At 37.1% G+C, this 24,316-nt stretch overlaps 1 protein-coding gene across 9 annotated transcripts in view; it reads right to left on the bottom strand.

The window, feature by feature from the left end:
• The window catches only part of ANKS1B (ankyrin repeat and sterile alpha motif domain containing 1B), a 1,251,294-nt gene that overhangs the window by 1,138,100 nt on the left and 88,878 nt on the right, over positions 1-24,316 (bottom strand). Inside the window, exon 2 of one of the 9 annotated variants that reach the window (XM_034934279.3) lies at positions 12,007-12,060. The exons of the other annotated variants lie outside the window; for them this stretch is intronic. Coding sequence (XP_034790170.1) covers positions 12,007-12,060 — 54 coding nt within the window. The remainder of the gene's footprint in view (positions 1-12,006; positions 12,061-24,316) is intronic. 9 annotated transcript variants of the gene reach the window in all.

Consider the following 24,316-nt stretch of genomic DNA (forward strand, 5'->3'; position numbering starts at 1 on the left):
AGTATGTAAGTGTTCCCTTTTCTCCACAGCCTTGCCAGCATCTGTTGTTTTTTGACTTCTTAATAACAGCCATTCTGAGAGATGGTACTCATTGTGGTTTTGATTTGAATTTCTCTGATGATTAGTTATTTGAGCATTTTTTCATATACTTGTTGGTCACTTGAATGTCTTCTTTTGAGAATTGTCTGTTCTTGTATTTTGCTCACTTTTTAGAAGGGATATTTGGTTTTTGCTTTTTGAAATGTTTAAGTTCCTTATAGATTTTGGATATTAAACATTTGTCAGATGTATAGCTTGTGAATATTTTCTCCCATTCCATAGGTTGTCTGTTTACTCTGTTGATAGTTTCTCTTGCTGTGTAGAAGCTCTTTAGTTTAATTAAATTAGGTCCTACTTGTCAATTTTTATTTTTGTTGCAATTGCTTTTGAGACTTAGTCATAAATTCTTTCCCAAGGCCAATGTCCAAGATACTGTTTCCAATGTTTTCTTCTAATATTTTTATAGTTTGAGGTCTTACATTTAAATCTTTAATCTGTCTTAATTTTTGTATATGGTGAAAGGTAGGGGTCCAGTTTCATTCTTCTGCATATAGCTAGCTGGCTATCCCAGCACTATTTGTTGAATAGGGAGTCCTTTCCCCATTGCTTATTTTTGTTGAAGATCAGATGGTTGTAGGTGTGTGGCTTCATTTCTGGGTTCTCTATTCTGTTCCATTGGTCTATGTGTCTGTTTTTGTTCTAGTACCATGCTGTCTTGGTTACCGTAGACTTATGGTATAGTGTGAACTCCAATAATGTGATGACTCTGGCTTTGTTCTTTTTGCTTACGATTGCTTTGGCTATTTGGGCTCTTTTTTTAGTTCCACATGAATTTTAGAATAGTCTTTTCTAATTCTGTGAAAAATGACGTTGGTAGTTTGATAGGAATAGTATTGAATCTGTAGACTGCTTTGGGAAGTATGGCCATTTTAATAATATTGATTCTTCCAATCCATGAGCATGGAATTTTTTTCCAATGTTTGTGTCATCTATAATTTCTTTCAGCAGTGTTTAGTAGTTCTCCTTGTAGAAATATTTCACCTCCTTGATTAGCAGTATTCCTAGGTATTTTGTTTTTGTGTGTGTGTAGCTATTGTAAGTGAAATTGTGTTCTTGATTTGGCCTTCAGCTTGTACATTATTGGTGTATAGAAATGTTACTGATCTTTCCACATTGATTTCATATCCTGAAACTATAATGAAGTCATTTATTAATTCCAGGAGCCTTGGTGCAGTCTTACAATGTTCTAGGTATAGAATCATATCACCAGCAAGGAGAGACAGTTTGACTTCTTTTTTTCCTATTTGGATACCTTGTATTTCTTTCTCTTGTCTGACTGTTCTAACTAGGACTTCAAAATTTTCTTAAATTGAATACAAAAAACACTAACTACGAATGAAAAGATTGATAACTTGCATTAGCTAAAATTAACAACTATTATTCGTCAAAGACAACATTAGAAAGTAATAAGGCAAACCACAGATGGGAAAAAACATATGTACTAGGATGGCTAAAATTAAAAAGATTATCAATACCAAATGTTTTGGAGAAGAACTGCTCATGTATTTCCAGGTGGAGTATAAATTTTTTACAGCCACTCTGGAAAAATATGCATACACTATAACCTAGCAATACCATTTTTAGATATAACAGAAATGTGTATGTATGTGCATGTGTGTGTATACCAGTTAGAAAGAAGCATGAGGGTGTTTCTTAGTACTGGTAATGTTCTGTTTCTTATTCTAGATGGTACTTGCATAGGTCTTTTGCTTCATAATAATTCATAAAGCTGTATACTTACAGTCAGTGCCCTTTTCTGTATGTATGATATACTTCAATTTTTTTAATCAGGGGAAAAATAAGGAGAGAAAATCACCAATGTGAAACAAATATCAGAAATGCCCATCCAGGAACCTGAAATCATTTCTCACTGGCACAAACACTACCCAGTGATAAAATAAGGACTTGATATTTAGACAACAACAAAAACCTGATGTTTCAGTTTATCTATACAGCCTTAGTAAATGTAAGTATGTAATTTCATTAAGCTTTCTGAAATGCTAAAAACAATTTTAAAGATTCTTATTGTTTTGTGTACCCTTTTGTATTCACAGATCCCAGATTAGAAATTAGTGCCCTAGTCTGAAAAGAAGGATCACCAGACAAAAATATTCAGTAAATGTTGCCTCTTCTCTTTATAATCTATATGTTAGGTTTACACTGAAAACTATCTCTTTAGGGAAATTATATAGATACACCAATCCTAAGTAAACATTTTTAAATAAAATGATGAGGGTCTTATTCTCAATTGTTTCCAACACTAGATACATTATAAAAAGAAGTTTTGTCCCTATAACCCCCAAATCTATGTTCTTTGTTAATTAGTGTGTCACAGTTCAAATCTTAATCACATCCAAAATTTTGTGACCTTGGGCAAATTTCTTAATCTGTGTTTCAATTTCCATATCTGGAGAATGGGGATGATGTGACTAATACCTACCTCATAGGGCTATTGTGAAGATTAAATGCAATAATGCATGTCAATCACTTAGCACTGTGTCTAAATGTTAGGCTATTATTATTATCACCATCATTTTTGCCTATTTATTTATTTTTTAAAGTAAAACACTAAATTGCTGATTACAAATTTGTGAGCATGAGGAAGACTGTTGACATAAGGGCTTCATTTTCAGTGATCATGTTAGGAAGTAACCTTGTACTGGGGGATTTCTAGATATCAGTATATGAAGTCTTCTTTGGAGCCACTCGATTCTTTCAAAGAAGAATACATTTTTCTCCTAACCTGGAAAGTGCTGTCTAGTTGATGATGCTGTGCAAAGGAACAGGAAGAGGAGTTTAACTGCTCCATAGATCAACTTTCTACCTATCCCTTTGTTTACTGCTTAAAGACTCATTCCCTACCCTCAGCTCTACCTCGTAGTTCCAAGCCCTTCAAATATTTAAAGATAGCCGTTATTTTATTCTGAGTCTTCTCTTCTCCAGTTAGACATACCCATCTCCTTTAACTATTTACAGACCATTCTCTTTCATCATCAGTGTATTCATTCAAATCTCTGTTATTGTGATGGTTAATTTTATGTGTCAACTGGGCTGGGCCACAGTACCCAGATATTTGATCAAAGATTCCGTGATGGCAATTTTTAAATGAGAATAACACTAAATCAGTAGACTTTAAGTAAAGCAGATTGCCCTCTGCAATCTAGGTAGGCCTCGTTCAATCAGTTGAAGGTCTTAACAGACTGACCTCCCTAAAGGAAAAGGGGATTCTACCAGCAGACCACCTTTGGACTGGAACTGCAAGTCTTCCCTGAGTCTCCTGCATGCTGGTATGCTCTGCAGATTTTGGACTTGCCAAATCTCCATAATCTTGTGTGCCAATTCCTTAAAATAAATAAATCTCTCTCTCTCTCTCTCTCACATATATATATATATATCCTGTTGGTTCTGTTTCTCTGGAGAACCTTGACTAAAACAGCTATGCTTCAGGAATACAAGTAGAAAACACTACCTACCTTTGTGGATATGCCAGTCTAACCTCACTTTATTATGTCCAAATAACTCTTAAAACTGTTTCTAGGTCACATGGACCTATGCAATCAGACCAATGCAATTTGACCATAATATAGAATAAATAAACTGCAATTTCACCTCCCTAATATAATTATTTTACTGCAACCAAAGAGCAACCTAATCCACATCACTGCTTATACTGAGTTTACCATAACAAAATCCCCAAAAACTTCCCACAAGAACTGTTACAGCTCACCAATTCTGTATTTGTGCAATTGTTTTGGGGGGCCTGCACATAATACCTAACATTTTTTCCTACTAAATTTTATCCTCTGAAATTTAGTTTTTCATTGACTGCTGTCAAGATATTTTGGATTCCAGATTCTGTCATTTCAATATATTTACAAATACTCTCAGCTCCATACTAATGAAATATTAGTCTTTATCAAACTAAAAAAGGCATAGCTAAGATCAAGAGAAGTCTCTGACATCACCAACTATAAACAAAGCCTGAATTCAAATAATACTGACATACATATGCTGCTATTGAAATTCTCAGGGAGTATTAGATATGCAAGGAAGGTGGGATATATGCTGCTCCAGACAGGCCTGGTGCCAACTGCTGTCTCTAAACTTACAAGTTTTATAACTGGACAATTTGCTTATTCCTCAAAGAGTTTCAATTTCCTTTTCAATAAAATGGTAAAGATAAAACTTACATCACAAGACTGGTGTGAGGTTCAAAATACACATAAAGCACTTGACAGAATGCCTAATACATTGCAAATACTTGACAATGTGTCTACTTTGAAGCACGTATTATAGTAAGAACTCAGCAAAGGTGAGATCCATTCCTGCTTAATCACTTTCCCTTGGATCAACTATAACCTAAATAACTTAACCTCTCCTGGCCTTGGGGTAAAGAGGTAGACAGAGGGGGAGAGAGGCAGATGGAAGAATAAAGTTGCTGCATGAAGTTGCTACCTAAAGAGACTATTTTAAAGTCTGAGAATCCTTTAAAAGATATCAAATAGTTTAGAAAGATGCTTTGACTTGGGCTGTTAGAAAACTGCAGCTTCTAGTCAGAAAAGAATAAATGCAGTGATGTTTGGGATTTGGTTAAACATTTAAATTGCATTTCAAAATGTTGGATTTGGCAAAATTTAAAATAAATTTTGCCAAGTCCTTAAGTTTTTTACTTGCATGTATTCAAGGGAAAGCCAGCTTGTAGATTTGAATCATTTAGATTTAACTCATTAAAATGTATAGAGTGCTTTATCAAGCCACAAAAATTGTGCCCCAAATCATTTACAGTTTAACTTAGAAAAAAAAAAGTCTTATATAAACCACAGCTCTTGTACACTAAGTTGCTGAGACTTAGAAGAAAAGATTAACTCAGAAAGACCTCAAGAAAGAAAGAAATTTTGAAGAAGTAATGAAAGGAGTGGAATAGCACTGAATGCACAGGAAATGGAAAACCATTCCAAGGATGCAGACAGAAGTGATATTACATAATAGCTGACACAGACTATATGCAAATTTCAGTGATTGGATTTTGACTTAAAGATATTTTCCTGAAATGTCTGGAAGAACAATGGGACTTTGGGGGCATCCATAAAATTATAATCAAGATCTATTCAGCAGATGTTTACTGTGTGTCTCCATGTGCAAAGCTCTCTAACAAGCACTGAGAAACAATGCTGAACGGGACAGACATGTCCTTGCCTTTTGGAAGCTTACAGTCTATTGACAAAATAGACTTTTTTGCGTGAAAACAGAAAATAATAAGCTGAAATAAGGACTAGGAAGTATCAAGATGTAGGAAGCAGTCGCATTATACACGGATTTTAAGGTGTAACGTAAAAGAATCAAACATTTTCAAATTCTTAGGGACTCTGAAGTTCATCAGTCCAGTTTTTCCAAGAGGAATCCAAGACAGCAATAAGTAAACTGCTTCGATCGAGGTAGGGGGCAAAAGGAAAAGCAAAGCCAGACCTGGACACAGGTGTCCTAACTCTATATCAAACATCCATTCCTTCATTCAACTTTTACGTGATATTTACTATGATTAGGCACTGTGCTAAGTGCTGCAGAAAAGGTAAAAATTAAAAACACCTCTCCCTAACATGGTCCTGGAAGAGAGATAAGTATGAAAATAAACAATCCCCAAAAGATAAATGATGTAACAGAAAAATTGCACAAAGTTGTGCAGCACCCAAAAGCAAGACCCTCTCTGCTTAAGAAGACCATGGTGGCTTCACATCAGCCAAATCATATAAAATGAGTAGGATTTTCCCAGGAACATAAAAAGAAGAGAATTTAAGAAAGAAGAAAGAGGCCAGGCGCAGTGGCTCACGCCTGTAATCCTAGCACTTTGGGAGGCCGAGGCAGGCGCATCATTTGAGGTCAGGAGTTCAAAACCAGCCTGGCCAATATGGTGAAATCTCGTCTCTACTAAAAAACATATACACAAAAAAATTAGCCGGGAGTGGTGGCGTGCCTGTAGTCCCAGCTACTCGGGAGGCTGAGGCAGGAGAATTGCTTGAACCTGGGAGGCGGAGGTTGCAGTAAGCCGAGATCATGCCACTACATTCTAGACTGGGCGACAGAGTGAGACTGCTTCTCACAAAAAAAAAAGAGAGAGGAAAGAAACTGTGCAAAGAACACTGTATGTTTGGAAAAGTATAAGTATAAAAAGTATGAGTTCTTTTACTTCTGAGCTTTTTTTCTTAATTATTTTTATCAAAGTAATACATGCACATAGTCAGATGGTGCAAAAAGACTTGAAACACAGCAGTCCTGTGGCCACCCTTCTGCTGGTTACACTACCATCAAGGTTCTCTCAGTCCCAGATGCAACCATGTTAAATTGGTTTAGCTGCTGCTTCTGGCATTTAGCGCCATGCTTCTAAATCACGTGTGTCTATACTGATATACTGGTATCCTACACAGTATAAGAACTTTCACCTCATACCCACTTCACCACCCCCCCACCCCAGTCCCCAATATGGTTGAAACATAATGTGGGGTGATATCCATAATTGTAGTTATAATGACTAAGTAAATATTGCTTGCTGATTAAGGTATTATACTCTGACTATATTTCCTCTCTGTGATACCTTTTCCTTTTTCTAATGTTGATTTGCATGTACTTGATTGTTCTCTTCTACTCTCTGGTTTAATCTTCCCCCACATTCCAATGGCTCTAAAGCCATTTCTAAATACCATTTTTCTTATAGTCAAACCTATCAGATAATCTATTTTTCCCCATGATTATGCCCCCTAGAAATCTGCCCCTGTACTCACCCCTTGGCCTGTCCTAGGAATTCCTTCTGTCTATGGTGTAAACCAAGAAATAGGAAGCCTCCAAATCTAGGAAACATAGGCTCTAACAATCTCACTTTGATAGAACCCACATTCTACTAGCTTCCTGAGAAAGAATGCATGAGAGGTAAATTTATTTTCATACATTTGTCAGTCATCCTTGACTGATATTTTAACAATGTAAACAATTCAAGGTTGAAAATTGCTTTCCTTCATAATTATTATCTTCTAGTTTCTAGCGTTGATTTGTGGGGCTTTTCGGCTTCTCAAAGTATGAGTTAGGATTGTGTTTAGTTGTAGGTAAAATAAAATCCAACAAGTTATAACTTAGCCAAATAGGGAACCTGACCAGGTGCTGACCACACCTGTAATCCCAACTCTTTGGGAGGCCAAGGTGAGTGGATCTGCTTTGAGCACAGGAGTTTGAGACAAGCCTGGGCAACATGGCGAAACCCCATCTCTACCAAAAATACAAAAATTAGCCAGACATTGGTGGCTTGCTCCTGTAGTGCCAGCTACATGGAAGGCTGAGGCTGGACAGTCATTTGAGCCCAGGAAGTGGAGGGTGCAGTGAGATCACTCCACTGCACACCAGCCTGGGTGACAGAGTGAGACCCTGTCTCAAAACAAACAAACAACAACAAACAAATAGACAACCTCCCACCCCCAATGTAACAAGAAATCCAGAGACAGGTAGTTGCTGAAATTGATTCAGCAGTTCAGGTATATCAGAGCTGAGAACTCTGTGATTCTCATGGTTGCAAAATACTGTAGCTCCAGACATCTTGTTCAGGTTTCAAATGAGAAAAAGTAGAAGAGAAAAGAGAAGATTCAACAGATTTCCACTTACATTTTATGGGCCAGCACTTTACCACACTTGGTCATATCTAACTACAAAGGAATTGAAAAAAGTAAGCTTTTAGCTTTCCGGCCTCTACAATGAAGAAAAGCAAGGGTTGAAAGAGACAAACTGGAATATGAGATAACATTACAATGGGCTTTGGTGTGGGCCTTTTCAAAAATCTTTTGTGCTGGGCACTCTTTGAGTCCTTCTAAGTTTGAAACACATATTTTCAGTCCTAGCAATTTTCCTTTTAAAATTTAGTTGATAGTTTTATCCTTTTTGTTTTTTCATTCTCTCTGGAGAGCTCCTAAAAGTCAAAGGTTGAACTTCTGATACTGATCATCTATCTTTTTTCTCCTATTTCCCATCTCATTATCTTTCACTTCTTTTTTATTTTATTTTAAGTTCCGGGATACATGTGCTGAATGTGCAGGTTTGTTACATCGGTATTATTTTTTACTTCTTTTTTAGGAGACTTCCTCATCTGCATTTAACCCTTTTATTGAATATTTTATTTCTTAAGTGCTTTCTTACTCTCTTATTCTTCCTTTTCTATAGTATTATATTTTTATTTTATGGTTGCAAAATCTTCTCATCTTTCTGAGGGTACTGATTATAATTCCTTGAAGTTTTCTTCTTTTTCCTGACAGTCTTTCTTCTGAGCTTTATTTTGTTATTGTTATTGTTTATTTCTTTGTTAGTTTTGATCTCTTTTCCTGTTGGAGTTTCTCCTTAATTGGCTGGTGATAATTGATTCTGTGTCATATCTAAGAATGAGGTACTAGAAGGGTGACTAGAAGCTGTGTGCATGTGGCCAAAGCTTAATGAGTAGTAAGCTTTACTAAAGGACAATCAGGAAGCCCGTTAGTTTCCTCATCAGGGAAGCCCATATGTCAGTATCTACAGAGGTTTTCTCTGAAGCATGTTATCCCTTCAGAGAAGGATCACCTATCTGAGGAGGTGTTAAGAGAGAAAGGCAGTTATAAGCCTTGCTGCTACTGTTGTAGAACTCAGCACAGGAAGGCAGCTAGAAGTCTCACCATTATGCAGATCACTTAATTCCCCTCACTCCTATCCTCCCTACTTTGCAGTCTCTCAGGTTCAGTTCTTCACAGATTATACGTTTCATATGCAGCAGAGACAGGGAAGTGGCAGTTGTTAGTGCCTAGGATGACTGAAAAATATAATTAATTTTAAACAATTCTTTTGTTTGTATGCCACCCACATCATCTCTCCCTCACAATCACACTCCAACTTCCATAATACCTAATTTCTGATTCCTAAGCCTATCTCAGATTCTGCAGGATGAATCAGTTTGTTTATCATTGGTATATCCCTCTGCAGATAATTAGATTTTACATTCTTGCTGCTAAGTTATCTACAATTCTTCCATATGCTTTCAATTTTCCTATACTACAGATGAAGGTTAGAGAAATCTAGTTTTCCAAAAGATGGAAAGTACCTGTTGCTTTTGTTTGTTTGTTTGTTTTAAGTGATTTCTAGTAAAGAAGTACTTTTTCTGCCATTTTGAAACAGGTAAGTCTCTAATTATGAATTTAAAACTTGAAGACATTGATAGATATGAACAAAATATGCTCCAGAGCAAAACTCTACCCATTAACAACAGATAGTGTTGGTGATCATGCACCACCAGATTAGAATGGCCATTATGTTGTTGGTTATCCCCATTCTGGTAATATGACGTAGCAGCTAAGAGCATGAGCTCTGAGGTCAGATTGCCTAGCCTTAAATCCTGTCTCTACCACCTTACAAGATGCATAATCTTGCACACATTCTGTTTATATTATTCTCTTGACCTGAAAAAATGTAGAGTGATGATGAGGATTAAGTGAACAAAATGCCTGGCACACAAGTATTCAATATATACAAACTACTATTATTAACTCCAACAGATCAAATTTTCCAAAGTAGTGAGAGTAATATGCACTAAGCGCCTTACAGATATTAACTTACTGAATCCTGAAAACAATACTATGAGGTAGGGATATCACCGTGCCAATTTTATAAAAGATAAAACTGATAGATGAACAGGTTAAATAACTTGCCCAAGGTCACACGGCCAAAAGTAGATAACAGGGATTCAGTTTGAAGAAATCTGGTCCCATCGTCTTTGATCTTAACCACTTACAATACACAGCCCAAGGATAGCATCATTCAAATTTGAGTCCCCAGGTTCTCTCTAGCTCTCTTATGGAATGCCAATTAAGTTATATTCGGTACCACAGACTAACTTAAAGGAAGATTTCAAAACGACACTGCAAAATTTGAACCAAATTATTTCTCCATTTAACTGCCTTCTATGTACAGGTAGTAGTATAGAATAGTTGTGTACATGTGATGCTCATTTCCATAATGAGTAAAGGACATAAAACATAAAAATATCATGCAGTTTTTAGGCCTATTGCTCCCAAATCTTTCACTCTGATTATATCCTTTATTACAGGGAAATGTGTTTTCTAAGTCTATCTTCTTTGCATGGATTGAAAGATTTGTGAAACTGAAAACTAACCTTCCTCTGCCAAGAGCCCCATCAAGACAGAAGTTCTTAATTAACTAAGCAATTAGTCACAACAAGTGAAAGCTAAAATGGAGCATGAATACATAATTTGGTGATTATTTTTCTCCACTAGAACCCTTAGCCAGAATTTAACAAAAAGGGTCCTGTGGGTGCTAGTTTTGGGAAGGATGGTAAAACCTGGACAGAATGCACTGAACAGCTATTTGAGGGCTCCAAGGAGTAAAGAATTGCAGATGGATTGGAGAAGACCAGAATTCAAAGTATCAGCAGCGCGTTTCTTGTTTTTCCTTAGTATCCCCCAGTCTGGTGTCTACACCTGGTACACCAAAACCAGGAGTAGACACCAGCATACAAACAGAGAGATTTCCAGAGAAGTCCTCTAGCTCTGGCTCAACAGGTAGGAAAACAAAGAGATTTCTAACACTCAGAGAGAGTGGGGGAAATTCCAGGTTTTTCTCTTATATCATCATTATTACTTATGTTTTCTCTCTTTCATGCCTCAGTCTCCAGGCCATCCTGTGGCAGTGGCAGCAGCAACAATGGCAAGCAATGGAGTGATTCACAGGTGCCTGAAACTTGGATAGAAGTGTAGTCCACAAGAGAGAGGCAAACTCCTACTGCTTTTTCTCTCTATCTCTGTTTACCTACCTCTTGAACCTAAACATGGGTACAACTACAGGATGTGTGTGGCAGAGCAGGATAACTAAAACTCCAGTTTGTGGCCAAGGAACCAAAAAATACTGGGGATATTGCAGAGAAAGGGTTGGGATATGAGCCCGTCCTGAGCTGCACATCCACAGATATGATCTTGAACACCTAACAAAGACTTGAGAAATGAATTAAACTACTGACCACTACCCAGATCTCAGACTGGCTGCTTGGTTGCAAATATGTGGGACAGAGCAAAAGAGCATCACAGAGCCTTTGAAAACGAATTGACACTGAAACCACAAGCCACTGAAGGCTGGTCAGACCTTACAACCTGAATTCTCTGGGTTGATTGCATGCTAAAATAAAAATATCAACATTCACCATAGGATGTAAGTAAGACCCAGAGTCTCATAACATGATATTCAAAATGTTCAGAATATAATACAAAATTACTCAGCATTACAAAGAGCCAGAAAAACTTCAAATTACATAGAGGAAGAAATTTCACAGACATCAATGCCAAGATGATACATATGTTAGAATTACCTGACAAAGATGTCAAAGCAGCTATTAAAAACACTCTTGAAATAAATAGAAAGTTTCAGCAAGGAAATAGAAGACGTGAAGAAGAACCAAATGGAAAATTTAGAACTGAAAAATGCAATAGCAAAACTTTGAAAACTCACTGAATGAGTTCTGTAACAGAATAAAAATGACAAAGTATCAATAAACTTGAAAGCAGATCAGTATAAATTATCCAATCTAAACAACATAGAGAAAAATACTTTAAAAAATAAATAGAGCCTCAGGACCTGTAGGACAATATCACAATGCCTAATATGTATATCATCCCAGTCCCAGAAGGAGAGAACAGAGTATAGTACCAAGAAAAACAATGTAATTGCTAAAAACTGACCAAATTTGCCAAATGACATAAACCCAGAAATTCAAAAAGTTCAGTGAACTCCAAAAAGAATAAACCCCAAAATACCCATACCTAGACATATGATAATCAAACTTCTAAAATTTACAGAAAATAATGTTGGAAAGTAACCAAAGAAAAATGATGCATTACTTACAGGGAAGCAATGATTTCAAAGTCTGAGGATCCTTCATCAGAAGTGGGAGCTAAGCTATGAGGAAACAAAGGCATAAGAGTGATATAATGGACTATAGAGACTTGGGGGAAAGGGTGGGGAAGGGGGTGAAGGATAAAAGACAACACAATGGGTGCAGTGTACACTGCTTGGGTGATGGGTGCACTAAAATCTCAGAAATCACCACCTAAAGAACTTATCCATGTAACCAAACACCACCTGTTCCCCCAAAACTACTGAAATCATAAGAAGAAAAATAATTTTTTTAAAAAAAGAAGTCATGGAGGCCAGAAGAAAGTGCACTCATTTTTAAAGCACTGAGAAAAAGGAACCATGAAACCAGAATTCTCTATCTAGCAAAAATACCCTTCAGGACTAACAATGATATAAAGACATTCTTACATGAAGAAACACTAAGAGAATTTTCATTAGCAACAGACTTCTCTACAAGAATGACTAAAAGAAAGTTCTTCAGCCAGAAGATAATGATGCCATATGCAAATCTGGAACATCAGAAAGGAAGAGAGAACAACAGGAATGGTAAATTTCTGGGTAAATATAATACACTATTCTTTCACCCTGAGTCATTTAGAGTATGTTTAACAGTTAAGAGCGAAAAACAGAGCATTGTCTGATGAGATTTTCAATGCGCAAACAGAGTCCAAAACTAGGCCTACAAAAGTATGATCAATGGGTTTTTGGCGAAGGTACAAAGGCAATTCAATGGAGATATGATAGTTTTTTCCATAAGAGGTGTTGGAACAAATGGACGTTTCGAAGCAAACAAACAAACAAACAAACAAAAAAAGAACCTCACGCTTTATACAGAACTTATCTTAAAAGAGAACATAGACATAAACATAAAACATAAAACTAATTTAAAACATCAAATACAGTTTTTTGAGTAATAATTGGAAAAAATCTTAGTAACATTAGTTTAGGAAATGATACACCAAAAGCATGATTCATAAAAAAATTTTTGATAAATTGGACATCATCAAAATAAAACTCTGGCTCTGCGAAAGACCCTGTAAAGACCATGAAAAGACAAGGCATAGACTGGGGGGGAGAAATCTGCAAATCGGCCGGGCACAGTGGCTCACGCCTGTAATCCCAGCACTTTGGGAGGCCAAGGCGGGTGGATCACGAGGTCAGGAGTTCAAGACCAGCCTGGCCAACATGGTGAAACCTCGTCTCTATTAAAACTACAAAAATTAGCCAGGCGCATTGGCAGGCACCTGTAATCCCAGCTACTTGGGAGGCTGAGGCAGAAGAATCACTTGAACCTGGGTGGCAGAGGTTGTAGTGAGCTGAGATCGCGCCACTGCACTCCAGCCTGGGGTGACAGAGTGAGACTCTGTCTCAAAAAATCTGCAAATCATATATCAAACAAAAGATTTGTATCTGACTATATGAAAACTCCCCAAACTTAAGAAAACAAACAACTCATTAAAAAAAATAAATAGATGATTTGAAAGAAAACTTCACCAAAGAAGATACATAGATACTAGGTTGGTGCAAAAGTAATTGCGGTTTTTGTGATTACTCTTAATGCTGAAAACCACAATTACTTTTGCAACAACTTAATAGTAAATAAGTACATGAAAAGATGCTCACTGTCATTAATCATTAGAAAATGTAAATAAAAATCCACAAGAACATGCTACTACACACCTATTAGAATGGGGGAAAAACAGACAACTGCAGGTACTAGCAAGTATGCAGAGCCATTGGAACTCTCAAACATTGCTGATGGGAATGTAATATTACAGCCACTTTGGAAAAGTTTGGCAGTTTCTGACAAAGGTAAACATTCATTTAACTTATGACCCAGTAATTCCACTCTTAGTTATTTGCCTAAAAGGAATGAATATTTGTTTCACAAAAGCACCTGTACATGAATATTTACAGTAGCTTTATTCATAAATAAAAAATGCATATGTCCTTAAACTGGTGAATGGATGGAACAAAACTAATTGTGGCACATTCATACAACAGAATACCACTCTCCAGTAAAAATGAACTATTGATACACACAACAACATGGGTGAATCACAAATGCACTATGTAAAGTCAAAGATGACAGATGTAAAACACTATATACCATATAATTCCATTTATATGACATTCTGGAAAAAGCAAAAAAACGGGGACAGAGAAAAGATCAGAGGTTGCCAAGGATTAGAGCTAGGGAAAAGGTTGACTACATAAGAGCAGACTGAAGGCATTTTCAGAGACAATGGAACTCTTTAGTATGTTCATTGTGATGGTGGTTACAAGATTACATATTTGTCCAAACTCATAGACCTGTACACCAAAAACAGTAAATTTTACTGCATTTTAATGTTTTTAAATTTTAAAGCAAATTTACCTATTTAAAAAAAAAACAAAGACAGCAACAACTTAGGATCCCATATTACCATCACTATTTAATGTGATCTTAGACAAATCACTTAATATAGAGCTTCGGTTCCCCCAATTTTTAAAATGAAAAATACAGTATTTATATCTCATAGGTCTTTATAAAAAAGTTTTTTAAAGGTTTCAAGATCCTGCCTTTTCACATTCTATTTCTTCTGAAATGTTTCTTCCCATCCTCTCTTCCCTACTTTGCTTGGCTAAATGCTATTTGATTTTCAGGTCTCAGCTTAAACGTTATTTTTTCATAAAAGCTTCTCCTAACTCACATTTTAAATCAGGGCCTCAGCTATGCCTTTACTGCCCAGTGTACTCTTATTTCATAACACTTCTCATGTCCTTTTTTTTTTTTTTTTTTTGAGACAGAGTCACCCAGGCTGGAGTGCAGTGGCCCGATCTTGGCTCACTGCAAGCTCTGCCTCCTGGGTTCCTGCCATTCTCCTGCTTCAGCCTCCCGAGTAGCTGGGACTATAGGCACCTGCCACCATGCCCAGCTAATTTTTTTGTGTATTTTTGGTAGAGACGGGGTTTCACCGTGTTAGCCAGGATGGTCTCAATCTCCTGACCTCGTGATCCGCCCGCCTGGGCCTCCCAAAGTGCTGGGATTACAGGCTTGAGCCACCGCGCCCGGTCTTTTTTTTTATTTCAAGAGCTTAGGAGTACAAGTAGTTTTTGGTTACCTGGCTGAATTTGGTAGTGGTGAAGTCTGAAGTTTTAGTGTACCTGCCACCCGAGTAGTGTCCATTGTATCCAGTATGTAGTTTTTTTATCCCTTACCTCTCTTCTACTCTCCTTATTTCTGAGTCTTCAATGTTCATTATATCACTCTGTATGCCTTTGCACACCCATAACTTAGCTCCCACTTATAAGTGAGAACATATGGTATTTGGTTTTCCATTCCTGTGTTACTTCACTTAGAATAATGGCCCCCAGTTCCATCCAAGTTGCTACAATGGACATTATTTCATTCTTTATTTTATGGCTGAGTAGTATTCCATGGTGTATGTATACCACATTTTCTGTATCCATTCATCAGCTGATGGACATTTAGGTTGGTTCCTTATCTTTTCAATTATGAATTGTTCTGTGATAAACATATGCAAGCACATGTATTTTTTTTTATAGAGAGGTTGTACTAACTTACATTCCCACCAGCAGTGCACAAGCATTCCCTTTTCACCACATTCACGCCAACATCTTTGTTTTTTGATTCTTAAATAATGGCCATTCTGGCTTGGGTAAGTTAGTATCTCACTGCAGTTTTAATTTGCATTTCCCTGATGATTAGTGAGTACATCTATAGGTAAATAACTTTATTTAATGTCTGTCTCTTTCATGAAATGGTAAGCTCCGTGAGGGAAGAAACTGTTATCAGAATACAAGCAGTACAAAGTGTCTGAAACAGTGGTGAATATTCTGTACATATTTTTAAACAAATGTGCAAAAACACAATGGCATTTCCTATTGTGTAATTAATTCTTTCTTAATATCTTTACCTTTCTCACTATTTATATGTATAGACACATGTATCTTAATGTTTTTATCTTCCTCACCCTGTATATATACACATACATATATGTGTATGTATGTGTATATACTATGCATATCATCAACAAAGTTTCTTAGCAAATGTCCATCAAAAGATAACAAATAATAGATTATGCCTTGGTTGACATACCTGTTTACTAACTTTTCCTCATTTGTAGTCATTAACACTAATTGAACCTGACAAAAATAAGATGTGACAGACCTACTGTATATCCACAAGTCAAATTAACAAATTAGTTGAAGAATCAATACATCTATATATGAGTCTACTAACTGTTGGGCATACATCCAGACTTACATGCAGAAAAGCACTTAAGAACCAAACCTTTTTCCCTCTTATATAAGTTGTCAAAAATGCTATAGATGTGACATTTAAGAAACTCAGAGCATGACTTATAGATTACCTTATGTATAATGGTAAAAATTCCTCTAGAACAACCAGCAACGTTAATAATTAGTTGGAACTCAATTATGGATACTTGCCAAAGCAAATCCCCAGAAAGCTATCTTGTATCTTTCAACCTGGCCTTGTAGAAATGATCTAATGCAGCATCCTACAGTGTAGGTACGTGGGGTATTAATATCCCGCCCTCCTTGATGGGTCAGTAACTGAAACAGTGAAAGGCTCAATGAAGATCGCAGCACTAATAAACGGTGGGACAGGTATTAATACTGCAATGCCGCACTGTCCAATATGGTAACCACTGAGCCACATGTAGCTACAGAGCACTTCAAACGTGGCTAATCCAAATCAAGAAGTGCTGTAAGTGTAAAATACATACCAGATTTCAATACTCGGTACAAGATAAAGAATGTAAAATTCTCATTATTTGTTTATACTGAATACATGTTGAAATGACTATGGGTTGGATTAAATAAAATCATTATTAAAATTAATATCACCTGTTTCTTTTCACGTTTCAAAGTGTAGTTACTACAGATTTTTAAATTATATATGTAGCTTGTATTATATTTCCAGCGGCATCAGATAGAGCACTCCTGGATCAGTATGGTTGAATAATATGAGACATTTGGAGGCAAACATTTAGGTTTACTTCCCAGACTCTACCATATACACACAGAGTGACTTTGCAGAAGATTATTGTATATCACTAAGATGACTTTTCCCACATTTAAAATCAGAACATTAAATCTATGATACAGTACTAGTACGAGGTTAAATAATACATTAAAGGTCTAATAATGTATTCTACAATGAATAGCCACTTGATGTTAATTTCTCTTTTCCTCCTTTTTCCTAATCCACTTCCCTGTTAATTTAAGCTGCAGTTAAACTTCCATAGTGGACAGATTAGTCCCCATGCCTACTATTCCCAGTACCTTGGTCGAGGTTAACACAACCTCCATGACCAGAAAACCAGGTACAGAATGGTGGTCACTGAGTAGCCCAAAGTAGGTATGACACAAGTATGACCTGTCTGTAGTTTGGCATAGTCTAATACAATGGGCTCAAACAGTGAATAACAGCATATCTGCTCCCTTCAGAATTCATCCAAGAAACAGAGACAGACTGGTTAATAACAAAAGGGTAATGGAAGCAGACGTAGAAAGAGACATGGAAGTAACAAGATGGAAAAGCCATTCATTTGTTCATTCCACAAATATTAATGACTGTGTATTTATTACATGCTATGTGACCTGAGAGAGGAAGTAAGAGGGGAATAATTCCCAGAGCTTTATAAGACCCAGACAACTTCCAGTTCCAGTCCAAATGTCTCTTTACAATAAATATTTTTTCTTTAGACGAATAGATGAAGGCTCTGTTCCTTGAAACTAAAATGACCTAACGTAGCTTCACAAAGGAAGGCACAGAAAAGTGCCTTTTTGTTAGACACTCACACACACAAAGACAAAATATGTATTGCCCTAGGTAATAAATCAAACAAAAAGGGTTCTTCCTCAAAGTGGGCCGTTCCTTTCCTAAAACCAGTAACAGACAGAACAGAAAACAACAAGTGGAGATAGCAAGGGCCACTGACCCTTAATATTCCTTTAGAAAGCCACTACCAGAAATACACTTTTAAGTGCCTTACTGCACTGCATAGAAATATGTAGGCAAAGAGAAAAAAGATCGGCCAACTAAAACTACAGACTATAAGTACTTATTAAAGACTAATTTCACTAACATAAATGGGATTCACTACATCAGGGTCCCCTGATCACTTTTTGCAGGGCAGTCTGTGGGCCTCACTAAACTAATTTGTGATATTAAGGTAAGGAAAGAAGAATTTCCTCATTCTAAATGTATTATTGGACAGGCTTGAAGTCCAGGTCTTAAGTATGGTTACATAAGGGACAACAATAACTATTTGTTTCAAATTGTATCTCTTTCAATAAAACAATATCTCAGTGGTTTCAGCAGGGAGTACAAGATCTGATCTCTTAACCCTAAAATTCCAACCCTGGAAAAATGGCTCACCTTCGCCAAAACACATACACACACACACACACACACAACTAGAGACTGATTTTTCACACAAAATTTATGTACTTATTAAAAAGGAATTTACTTTATAATTATGTGCAAGAATTATCATGGTGAGAAGTGAATGTTGGTTTTAATCATTGCCAGTAGATCCTCCCATCAGCCACATAATCATATTCACTTTATGGAGGAAGCACTATTACTCCGTACCAAGCATCTTATATAATATAGCTCTTTGTTTTCATCCCTATGACAAACCATGTGAGATGGGTGTGTGACCCTTGTTTTAAAAACAAGGAAACTGACTGCTGGAAAGGTAAGTAACATAATTATCCAAGATCTCCAACCTAACAAATGTCAAAGTATGGGAGCTGACCTTGGGCTTTTATGCTCTTGTCCACAATAATCCAGAGCACCCAGAACATTTATATCTCTAAGAAGTTAGGTTTAGAAAAATGCATCTTTTTTTGCATATATGTCACCAACTTCGGGTATTTCTTATTACAAGAGACCTTTTTGCTTAAAGATTCCAAATCAATCACCCATCATTTTTCTAACACTATAAATTCTAAATGCAAATGTCAACTAAGAAAGGTCTATGAACATTTTAAAAACTCATTTTCCCCAAATCCATATGAGTCTGAATGCTGAGAAATTCCACACTAAAGGTAGAATACTTAACAAAACACCAACATTTCCCTTCAGAAATAACAAAGGGAAATATAAGTTTGTGCTCACTTTTCCATAATGTCATGGCATGTTAAAAGATGAAAACCTAGTAACAAAGTCAATTAATAGAATCTACAATCTTTTTAAAATATTTTAGTAGCTTAAGAAGCATATTAAAACTAGAACCTAAATATTAGGCTGGAATCGTGGCACATATTTAGCTCTTCCAGAATCATACTCACAGTGGGGCTGACACTGTATTTTAACAAGCTTCTAGGTGGGCCCATTCATCTAGCAGCTTAAAACCTCCCCAGGTGATTCCAATGTGAACTCCAGCTGAGAACTCTCATAATTGGAAACCACTGGACTGGCACATGAGAGCCTGATTTCTGCTGAATGTCCTTTCTTTGAGCTCTTCTCCCCCAGTCCTATGAAAAGCATGGTCACTGATTAACTCAGAGTTAGGTGAAGAAAATCAAACTTGGAGAGATAATTATAATAGATACCGTGATGGTTAATTTTGTGTGTCAACTTGACTAGGCTATGGTGCCCAGTTGTTTGGTCAAACATAGTCTCCATGTTGCTGTGAGGGTATTTTTAAATGTAATTAACATTTAAATCAGTAGACTTTTAGTAAATTAGATTACCCTCGCTAATGTAGATGAGGCTCATACAATCAGTCAAAATCTTAAGAGCAAAGGCTAAGGTTTCCAGAAGAGGAAGGAATTCTGCTTCCCAAATGCAACACTGAAACTCTACCTGGCTTTCCAGCCTGCCTGGCATGTGCTGTAGATTTCAGAAAGGACTGCAACATCAACTCTTTCCTGAATTTCCAGGCTCCCAGCTTGCCTTACAGATTGTGAACTTGCCAGCTCCCATAATCACATGAGCGTATTCCTTAAAATAAGTCTCTTTCTCACTTGCATTCATGGGTGTGTGTGTGTGTGTGTGTGTGCGTGTGTGTGTGTGTGTGTATTCTCTTGTTTCAATTTCTCCAGGGGACCCTAATGCTAGATACCATTATTTAAACACAGACTATGTACTAGAAACCATGCTAAATTATTCACATACATTTTCTGAGTTAGCCTTTACACAACCCAATTAAACAGTTGAATAAGCAAGCTATAAAGAGAAGATGTGACCAGAGATAGGGAAGCTTCCTTTAGTGGCTGTGGAGAGCAAGCAGTACAGAAGTTAGCACTAGGTGAGCCAAGAAAAAGCCAAGGACAAAAGAAGATAGGGTGTTCATTGAAAAAAACAAAAGACAAAAGGGAAAGGGGAAACCTATAGATTTAAAAAGACAGTGCCCACCATAGGAAACCATTCATCTACTTTCTGCTTTTATTGCTTTGCCTTTTATGGACATTACACTTAAGTGGAATCACACAACATGTAGTCTTGCATCTGACTCCTTTAAAGAAGCATAATGTTTTTGAAGTTTATTCATTTTGTAGCGTGCATCAATAGATCACTCCTAAAACTTCTTGAATATAGAAGTGGAATCATGTAGTAGGTCTATGTTTAAACTTTAGGAAACTGTGAAAGCAGTTTTCCAAAGTGGTTGCACCATTTTATATTCTTACCAGCAATGAAGATTCCACGTTCTCCATATCAATGCCAAAATTTATTATTGCTAACTTTTTAAATTATAAACAATTGAGAGCGTGCATGTATGTGTGTGCATGTGTGTGCAGAGTGTGTACTATATAGAGGGTGTTTATATCTCATTGTAATTTTTTTCAAATAGAGACAGAGTCTTGCTACGTTGCCCAGGCTGGTGTTGAACTCCTGGGCTCAAGCAATCCATCTGATTCTGACTCCCAAAATGCCAGGATAACAGGTGTGAGCCACCACGCCCGGCCCTCGTTGTGATTTTAATTTGCATTTGTCTAATGACTATTTATGTTGAGCATATTTTCATGTGTTTATTAGCCATTTGTAGATCTTCTTCAGTGAAATGTCTATTAGAATCTTTGACTATTTTAATAAACTTTGGATATTGGTACTTACTTTAATAAACCAACTGTAAAATATGTTTATGATAAAATTGTGGAAATTTAGACATTCAAAGGATACTTGATATTAAGGATTTATTAGGGTTGTTTTGGGTTTGATAATGCTATTGCAGTTATGCTTTTAGAAAAAAACTTTACCTTTTAATGTGACACACTGAATAATTTATAGATGAAACAATGTGAGGTCTGTGATTTGCTATAAAATAATCCAGAGGAGGTAGGGGAATTTATATAAAAGATTGGCCATATGTTGACAACAGATAGTTCTTGGAGCTGAGAAAAGGATTCATGGGGACTCATAATACTATGTTTGAAATTTCCATAACAGGTTTTTTTGTTTGTTTGTTTGTTTGAGATGCAGTCTCGCTCTGTCACCCAGGCTGGAGTGCAGTGGCGTGATCTCGGCTCACTGTAACCTCCGCCTCCCAGGTTCAAGCAATTCTCCTGCCTCAGCCTCCCAAGTAACTGGGACTACAGGTGTGTACCACCATGCCCGGCTAATTTTTTGTATTTTTAGTAGAGACGGGGTTTCACCGTGTTAGCCAGGATGGTCTTGATGTCCTGACCTCGTGATCTGCCCACCTCTGCCTCCCAAAGCGCTAGGATTACAGGCATGAGCCACCACGCCCAGCCCACAATAGGTTTTAAGAAATAAAAGCTGACACACTGAATGCATGCATTAACCTACATATACACTCTCTCAAAATCTACTAAATACACCATAAAGGGATTTTTTAAGGCATAAGCAACAAGAAGAAAAGGAATGGGAATGAAGACAACAGCAACAAAACTTTGGAAGCTAGAAAGTATATGGATGAACATGAACCAACTTGAGAAACCTGAATCCCCAACCAGAAGTGGAAAAAGCCAAGAAAACAACCTGATTTACACAACAAAAATCTTCAAAGGGTTTAGGAATAGGTGGCATCAGGTACATCTCTGGAAATAAGTTTGAAGGTGGAACTGAACACCAAGGAATAACTGAAAGTAGATTTAAGAAAATGAACCTCCAGATATTTTACTACACTCTACACAGCCAACCAACCACCCTTCTCCTACTCCAGCAAATGACTTTGGCTTATTTTCTGCAGAGTCAAAGAGAGGTTCTCTGCGATGAAGAATCCAAGCTACGGGTGAGGGTGGGGACAAAATACTAAAATGAAGAAAATAAGTAAAAGTCTACAGATTGAATATAGAGACTTCTTCCTCAGTTCAGCTCCCAGAATGCTTATAGAGAGGCTAAAAGATTAGAAGAATCTGGATGTCCAACAAGAAAGACTAAAAGATGCTGACATTAGAGGACCCCCCACCACGTCTGCTCACTCCACAGTAATAAGCTTCACCCATGCACACAGAGTTCGCACTAGCTTCACAGAGCCCAACCTTTTCTTCTGAGTCATTAATTGGTAGAGATAACTTATTGGGGTTCGGGGGGTTGATTTAAAAATTGAGAACTATAGGCCGGGCGCGGTGGCTCACGACTGTAATCTTAGCACTTTGGGAGGCCAAGGCGGGCAGATCACAAGGTCAGGAGATCGAGACCATCCTGGATAACACGGTGAAACCCCGTCTCTACTAAAAATACAAAAAAATTAGCCGGGTGTGGTGGCGGAAGCCTGTAGTCCCAGCCACTCAGGAGGCTGAGGCAGGAGAATGGCATGAACCCAGGAGGCAGAGCTTGCAGTGAGCCGAGATCGCGCCACTGCACTCCAGCCTGGGAGACAGAGCGAGACTCCATCTCAAAAAAAAAAAAAAAAAAAACTGAGAACTACAGAAAAAGTTACAGATTTATGACTATATGAGGAAGTAATGAAAAGCCATTTCATGAAGCAGTGGTGAATCAAGTTTTTACTATATGTTATCTCTTGAGAGAATAGTTTATACTAAATTACTTATTTTATTAAAAAAAGAAACTATGCCAAAAAAGAAAAACAATATAAATGGTCAAATTTAATATATTTTTGGCTTTCTTTTTGACAAACTGTCTGTAAAAATGGTGTCTATTGTTCCCATATTTATGACCATGTGTACCCAATGTTTAGCACCTATTTATAAGCGAGAACATGTGTTATTTGGTTTTCTGTTTCTGCGTTAATTCACTTAGGATAATGGTTTCCAGCTGCAACCATGTTGCCTCAAAGGATATTATTTTGTTCTTTTTTATGGCTGTGTAGTATTCCATGGTGAATATATACCACATTTTCTTTATCCAATCCACCACTGATGGGCAGCTGGGTTGATCTCATGTCTTCGCTCCTGTGAATAGCACTATGATGGACATACGGAGCCCAACTTTTAAATACAAATGGACAACCAAGGATCACAGGACATTTTAGAAAAGCCCCAAACACGAAAAATGAAGGCTGAAAAGTGAAAACCTGAAGAGATTTGTAAAATAAACCTAAGTGTTAGATAAACTGACAAAATTTCCCAGAAAGTAAAGTAAAAAGATTTTTAAAGGTACAAATGGACGAGCGCAGTGACTCACACCTATAATCTCACCAATTTGGGAGGTCAAGGTGGGAGGATTACTTGAGCCCTGGAGTTTGAGACCAGCTTGGGCAATATAGGGAGACCCCCATCTCGAAAAAAAGAAAGGAAAGAAAGGAAGGAAGGAAGGAAGGAAGGGAGGGAGGGAGGGAGGGAGGGAGGGAGGGAGGGAGGGAGGGAGGAAAAGAAAAGAAAAGAAAAGAAAAGAAAAGAAAAGAAAAAAGAAAATTAGCCAGGTGTGGTAGTGCACGCCTGTAGTCCCAGCTACTCAGGAGGCTGAGACAGGAGGACTGATTGAGCCTGGGAAGTCAAGGCTGCAGTGAGCCATGGCCATGCCACTGCACTCCAGCCTGAGCAACAGAGCAGGACCCTGTCTCAAAAAAAAAAAAAAAAAAAAACAAGGTACAAATAGTGCTTGATTTACCATGGTTCAACTTAACAATTTTTCAACTTTAACTTGGTGCAAAAGTGAAAGGCCTTCAACAGAAACTATACCTATACAACCATTTGGTTTCAGTACACTATTCAATAAATTACATAAGATATTCCATACTTTATTATAAAATAGTCTTTGTGTTAGATTATTTCACCCCACTCTGTGATAGATATCCAACAATTTATTATAAAATAGGCTTTGTGTTAGATGATTTTGGCTAATGTAAGAGTTCTGAACATGTTTAAGGTAGGCTAGACTGAGCTACAATAT

This window comes from Pan paniscus, chromosome 10 (genome assembly GCF_029289425.2).
Source record: "Pan paniscus chromosome 10, NHGRI_mPanPan1-v2.0_pri, whole genome shotgun sequence".
Taxonomy (NCBI): Eukaryota; Metazoa; Chordata; class Mammalia; order Primates; family Hominidae; genus Pan; species Pan paniscus.